This window comes from Crinia signifera, chromosome 12 (assembly GCF_055691185.1).
Source record: "Crinia signifera chromosome 12, ASM5569118v1, whole genome shotgun sequence".
NCBI lineage: Eukaryota > Metazoa > Chordata > Amphibia > Anura > Myobatrachidae > Crinia > Crinia signifera.
The window spans coordinates 26,889,595-26,897,188 of NC_139228.1; the positions used below are offsets into that span (position 1 = coordinate 26,889,595).

The following is a 7,594-nucleotide window of genomic DNA, read 5'->3' on the forward strand; positions in this document are numbered from 1 at the left end:
CTGGCAGCGTTTTATTGATGACATTCTGTTTGTATGGAGAGATGGTCAGGAGAGCCTTTTAAATTTTTGTCATGATCTCAATTGTAATGAGTTTTCTAAGAAAGAACCCGTTAATACAACAGACAATAAATTTCAATGGGCTTTCATCTCTCAATTTAATAGATTTCATTCAAAAATAGAAACTGTCTTTAGAAATAATTGGCATCTTATCAGACAGGATCCTGTTTTAGGAAGGATAATTCCAGATAAACCGATATTTATTTACAGAAGAGCCCCATCCCTTAGAAACCATCTAGTTAAAAGTACCATCAATGTTGGCCCGAGACAAAGTGTCAGGACGAAAGGTTTTCATCGATGTGGGGAATGTCTCATGTGTAAATCTGTAAAAAGCACACAACGGAAAATGATTGACTTTGAAGTTAAAAATAAAAAATATAAGATCAATGAATTCATAACATGCCATTCGAAAAATATCATATACTTATTAGAATGTTCATGTCACCTGTTCTACGTTGGCCGAACCAGTCGCCCTTTGAAGGTGAGACTAGCAGAACACGTATATAATATACGAAAAGGCCTAATTACGCATACATTGTCTGATCATTTTATAAAAGTCCATCAATCAAATGAATGTAAATTAATACATTTTTGGGGAATTCAACTTATTACCCCTAAGTGGCGCACCAGGGACTTAGACAAAAGATTGGCGCAGACAGAAATGAAATGGATTCACCGTTTAAAAACTCTTGTTCCCGAGGGGTTAAACGGTGAGTTCGAACTAAAACATTTCCTGTCCTAATCGTATTTGCTGCTGCCAACATTATGATTGCTGCTATATACTATTTGCTGCTAATATTTATCTCTACTGCTGCTATTTATTTATTTATTCATTTATACTTGCTGCTATTATATATTGCCTCTATTTTGCACAATTTTAAGACAGGTATGCCCTGACCATCTCTCTCACTCGTTTTTATGTTCATGAAGTGATTTTAATTTTGTTTTTATTATAATGTAATATATGTTAAGGAATGGGACCCACAACATTGTGGTATCTAGTGTATATGAAATAGTGCAGTGCTTGTTTAGATCTGTGCGTACATGGAACGCACAGATCAATTAATGGTGGAACGCACAGCCATTGCGACCGTGCCGAAAGGCGGAACTAAACAAAGCCTGTGCGTATATGGAACGCACAGACCTATCAATGGTGGAACGCACGGCCATTTTTAACACGCCGAAAGGCGGAAGTAAACAAACTAGTGTCCCAGCACAGCCACCGTATATAAGGAAGTAAGGTTAGACACTAAGACACGCTGCTGAGGAAGGACCTGGCGGTCCGAAATGCATTTGGCGTGTCTTGCCTTTTAATCATCACCGCTCCGACGGCATCCACTGACGGGATCCACGGCTCTGACCCCTTTCAGTATCCGGAAACTGTTTGGGATTGACTGAACCTTTGGACTGTTCCTGCAACACAGTGTGCCCTGAGCGTTTTCGTTATATGCCTTTTTAATCTGCTCAATTGTAAGTGCAAACTCATATTAAAAGCTGTTATGTTTTAAACGTTATGCACTATTTTGCTATTTTTGTTTCCTCCTTTATGTTGATCTGCCTCGTGAGAGCATAATCATTGGAGGATTCAATCTCAGGAATCCATACAGCGGACCTTTTTTGATGACATTACCCCATGACTTTGTGACTTTCACATAAGGATTCGTTTATTGGGAACACCTTTAGCGCTATTATAACAGTTTTTTCACCCTTCCACTTGTATTCTATGTTTAGGTGTTGTTGAATGACACCTAAAAACTGTTAAACAGCTGCTTTTGGATTTTCTGTTGTGCGCACTGAATCACTTAGTACACCCTTTTGTTAATTTTGCCGATTATAATAATGAAAAAAATCCACTGAGTACCAGGGATGCTGCTGAATAATGCTTAGACAGCGTATGAGGGACTTGTAGTAGATTTACAAATGTACAGGGGGAACCTTGGGGGGGGGGGGGGCTTTGAGTCCAGCAAACCCTGCATGAAATACTGGTGCACAGGAATGAATACATGCTGCCCACCTCTTATAGAGGCCAGGGGGAACCTCTGTTATGAGTCTCAAGGACCTCTATGCAGCCAAAGGGGCATCAATAGAATACCTGGCTCTCTCCCTCGGCCTGTGTGCAGACTGAGTCTGTAGCATGTCAAAATGGCTGCCGGGATCAGAGTGATAGAGACTGCACTCACCCGTTGCCCTCTTTAGCACTACTCTCTTAGTTTCTGAGTTTTATTTTGTGTATATAATATCAAGAAACTGATTTGAGTTAAAAGCATGGAAACACTTGGCAACTAGCACCTAATTTTTACCTTGGCAAATAACTTCTACATGTCTGGTTATGAGATTGAGAACTGCACATTACATATTACACCAGTAACACTTTATGGTTTCATTTTTTAGTGAATTTGTCTGATGCATGATCTTCTTATTACGGTTCAACTGCTTTTATATATTAGTATTTCAGTTTGAAAAGTTTGCATTCTAAGAACATTTCTCGAAGCGATCTCTTTACTTCCTTGTTCCGCAGTGTATAAATCATAGGATTTAAGGCTGGAGTAATAACTGTAAACAAGATGGCAGTCATTCTATCCTGCGCTAGAGTATTCTTAGTAGCTGGTCTCAAGTAGGTGCAGAAACCAGTTCCATAATATATAAGGACCACGGTCAGGTGAGAAGAGCAAGTAGAGATTGCTTTATTCCTGCCTTGGTCAGATCTAATGTGTTGGAGATGGAGTGTAATAAATATGTATGAAATCAAAATTAAAATGAATGTTCCAAGAGCCACAGATCCAGTGATGATGGTCACCAGGCCTTCATTTACATGTGTGTCCATGCATGCCAACCTTAAAAGAGGTTTAATATCACAAAAAAAATGAGCTACTTTGTTTGAATTGCAGAAAGGCAACCTGGATGTCATAACTGTGTGAGACAATGCGTAAAATAATGACATTAGCCAGGAATAAAAGATCAACTGAATATACACTGTCCTACCCATGAGAACCTGGTATCTTAAAGGGTTACAAATGGCAACATATCTATCGTAAGACATTGAGGTAAGAAGCATGGCTTCAGTACTTCCCAAGAAGTGAAAGAAATGGAGTTGGGCTAGGCAGGCCCAGAAAGATATCTTTTTGTCCTCCAAAAGCAAACCAGACAGCATCTTTGGGACTGTAGTAGTTCCATAGAAAAAGTCCAAGAAGGAGAGGTTGCCCAAAAAAAAGTACATAGGAGTATGTAGACCATGATCAGCAGCAATCACTACCACTATACATAGGTTACCAACAAAGCTAAAAAGGTAGAATATAAGAAATAAGATGAAGAGAAATATCTGTAGCTGAGGGATGCTGGTAAGGCCCAAAAGTATGAACTCTTTAACAGATGTTTTATTTGTGTCTTCCATTTATCTTCTATTGTTTCTGAAGAAAAAATATGAAAGAGTCAATAAGAAAACAAAATGTATATACTTTTATAAACATGCAAAAGAAAGTTAAGAGTTGGATTTTGTGGATTGACCAAACTCAGAGAAATAGTAGACCAACTATAATGTAATAAAGGTAATTTAAGATATGTTAAACAATGTATGAAGGATCAAAAGTCTTCAGAGTACCCACCATGATCCTTATCTTACAGAATCTACTTTCAGGGTGCAACACCTATAAAAGGACCATTCAACTCTTATGCTGGCCACACGTCAGACCAACTTTCATCCAACCTTCCGACTAGTTGGTTGGATGGAATAATAATCTGGTACTGGATGGGAGCAAATGTAATTTGTAATTCAGTAATTTGCTCCGAAAATCAGGAAACGGACAGAACTTGTCAATGGACAATAATGTAGTTGTATCTGTTTGATTTAAATAATTTCGCTGAATGTTTTTGTCCATTTTCCTGGGTTTGTGAGCAAATTGCTCTATGTCATTTGCTCCCATCCAGTACCAGATTTTTATTCCATCCAACCAACTAGGTGGATGGTTGGATGAAAGTTGGTATGATGTGTGGCTCAGTTGTTTAGGCTCAATATCACAGACATGGGTATTTTAATAAAACAGGAGACATCAGAGACTACTAAACAGAAAGAAAGCATCTTCAGAATAAAAGTTTTCCACCATAGAGAATTGATGACATATTTATACAGTACAAGGTAAATGCCATGTACTGTATATAACTATTTCATAGTTCTCTCCAATAGCACAACCAAGTATATTTTTCACGTAAGAGACATGAATTGATAAATAGTGCAAAATAAACACCTTGTGGAGAAATGCTGCACAATTATTTACAATAGCACAAGTAAATTGCATAACAGCAAGCTTTTGAACAGATCTTGAAATTCCTCCAGAGGAATATCACGCTGCGGGCTCGGTGGCTCGCTACGCTCGCCACGCTATCTAAGATCAACTCCATACCAACGTGGATAGTGGGGGTATAAACTATCCACGTTGGCATGGAGTTAAGTTACTTTATTTTAGATAGTTTGGCGAGCGTACCCAACCCGGAAGTAGCTGGCGCCGTGAAACTACACAAGAACCATGAAATGCCACACAGTTCTTTTTTATTATAAACACATCAAATAACCCAATAAAAATACTTAGCAGAACTTTCACAGAGTATTACCACAGAGAAAAACATTCAGGCACTGTAACAGCCTTTCCAAATGATGCATTCAGCAGCTCAGAGCATAAATACAGGACAAAACACCATCAGACATCCAATCAGCACCACTCAAATGACCAGCTGCAGCAATTAGCATTCAGATCTAAAGCTGCCCATACACGCTGCTAAGCGTGCTGAGCCGATGTGTGCTTTGAGGTGAGCGCTCCCACGCACCTCATCGCACAGTACAAAAAGTATGTGCTTGCACATACTTTTTGTACTTAGGTTTCATCAAATTGCATCGCATTGCATGCACAACGTATGCACATGCAATGCAATGCAATGCGATCCCTGCTATTACAGCCCACAATGCACGCCCGCATCGGGACGTACTGGATGCCAGGACAGCGACTGGAGCTCACAGAATGAACCCGACCATCTACTAAGCAGTGGATGGAAGGGACCCGCGGGACAGAACAGGTGATTATCAAAGTTTCTAACAATTGTTTTGCAAATGTGCATCTGTAAGGGACTACAATTCATAAAGTAGTGGACCCTCTGTGACTTTGGTCATTGATATCAGCTCTTTTGAAGATATGGATGCAAAAGTTTTACTTATGACACCAAAAGACTTTGGTCAGGTATACTAGTTTTTTTTTGTTTTGTTTTTTTGCAGTAACAGAGCATCACCTAGCAAGAACATGAAGGGGGAAAAAACATAACATACATTACACATTAAAGGCACATTTAAAGAGAGTAAAATAAAAAAAAGATATATTTTGTTTGCATATTCAAGTATTAAAACAAAGTGCAAATTGAAATGTGAAAATCTAATTTTACCAAAAGTTCAAAAAATGTAAACATGTGCTGTTTTCCATAGCCACCAACCAGATTCTGTCTGTCATTTTCTAGGATGCAATAGAGAAATTATAGACAGAATCTAATTGGTTGTTTTGGGCGACATCACCTCTTTTCATTTTTAGAAACTTTACAAAATGTACCCCTGTGTTGGGAGCAAAGCAGAAACATGCAAATAACGGTGCCTCTTGGCAAAACTATGTTGCACTACAAGTGGTGAAAGCCATGTTTTTTGGTCAGCAAATGTGGAGATGTACTCACCAAGAGGTATGTTAAAGAGGAGAGAGGCCTCTGCTGTCTATAGGGTCATGGATACAAACTGACAATTCTGGCTTCCATAAGCACAAAGAAATATGCACTCAGTATCTCACAATTTATGGATAACTATTGAAGTACACAAAGGATTAAACACCCAAAAGATTTGGCAATCCAAAATGCAGTAGATGTGTTCTGAGATTTCTCCAGGTACCGCTGCGGAGAGACTTGGAAGATTACTCAAATCAGCCGAGGGCGCATTAGTCCTAAAATAGAATGTACCTGGTAATTTATTTTCTTATTGCATCTAAGCAAATAAAACATTTACATTTGTCTGATTAATTCATTAAGTCTGCAGCCTATTTGTATAGATCTAGACACACTTTTTTGGGGAAAAAATAGAGGGTTGAAACACTAGCAAAGAATTGTGATTAGATCATGAGGCCATTATTACCATGGCTAGAATAAGGCATTGAGTTAGGCCTAAAGGTGGCCATACACTACTGTGATGTATCGCAACAGTGTATGGCCATCCGACCTCCCCTTAGCGATTCATCGCATGTGGTCTTTTTACATGAGATGTATCACATATGACCCCATTCTGCGGCGCTGGGAGGGGGGTCCGAGATGGAGGTCAGACAATTAGTAGGTCCGACCTCCGATTCAGGTCTGATGCACATGGGACCACGCATCGGACCCAAAGAGGACATCAAACACATCTGATTTGAGCCAATTTCTCTGCCCAATCAGTCGGGATGAGGTGAAATCGGCCCAAATCGGACAAGTGTGTGGGCACCTTAACACTTACTGTAATTTTGTTTTGACTTTCAAAGTTTGATCCTTATTCCTAAAACTAAAGTGGATACAAATGTAGAAAATTATGCATTTTTTTAGATAAAACTCGTGAGATCTGTAAAGGAAATGGAATCCCATAAAGTAGAAGATGACAAATGCTGAAAGACGTATTCCTATCCTAGGATGTATAAAAAGTGGTAAAGTGTACAGATAAGAACATCTTAAAATATATTAAAATATTAAAATGAAAAATAAAACAGTTCTACATTTAACATTACCTCTCTGCCTATCTGATCTATTCTCACTTAAATTCTATTCTGGTTTTTTTTTGTTTTTTTTTATTCTGTTTTATTAAGAATCAAGAAAAAAGTGGAATAAACTCTTTACAGATGCAAGTCATGTTAAACATCACAATTTGTAAGTCATGGAAATAAAGAAGACAATGAATGAACCGCATTGTGTTCGGCATGAAAATAAACAAATTTGAAAGAAAATCTGCTTACGTGTCGAGTCTGTAATATATGAATAAACATAACTCGATTACTGTGTCATTTTGCATCAAGATGAGATAGATAGAAAGAGAAAAAGAGATAGTGACATAAAAAGAAGTAAGAGGGAAAGATATTAGAAACAAAATAATACTTAAATAAAGTAAAAAAGGAAAGATCCTGATGCTGCTGCGGCTTATTGGGTCGTAGTAGGAAGGTAACATTTGTTGTTTGTATTCCGGCATTTCCTTAAATTGGAGCCAGTCAAACAAGGGGTAGTGAATTGGTTGAGGTTTGTTTAGAGAAGGAGGTCAGATCCTCCTTTAATATATATATATATATATATATATATATATATATATATATATATATATATATATATATATATATATATATATATATATATATATATATAGGATGTGTAGATTCCTGGCACTCGCAGACAAAGATAAGACTCAGGTGCATTTCCGTCCCGCAAGGGGAGAGATATATGCAAAAGTTGTGGAGGCACTCAGGAGATTCCCATGGAACTGCACGGCGGCAGTCAAACGCGGTAA

The 7,594-nt window shown here is 38.1% G+C and overlaps 1 protein-coding gene across 1 annotated transcript; it reads right to left on the reverse strand.

The window, feature by feature from the left end:
• Positions 1-2,500: 2,500 nt before the first annotated feature.
• Positions 2,501-3,448, reverse strand: LOC146049502 (olfactory receptor 12D1-like). Its single transcript, XM_083166045.1, has one exon. It carries the CDS (start codon positions 3,446-3,448, stop codon positions 2,501-2,503), a length of 948 nt encoding a protein of 315 aa, XP_083022171.1.
• Between the last annotated feature and the right edge of the window lie 4,146 nt (positions 3,449-7,594).

Coding starts and splice junctions, on each gene's coding strand:
- LOC146049502 (XM_083166045.1), bottom strand. CDS start 3,448: ATGGAAGACACAAATAAAACATCTGTTAAAGAGTTCATACTTTTGGGC.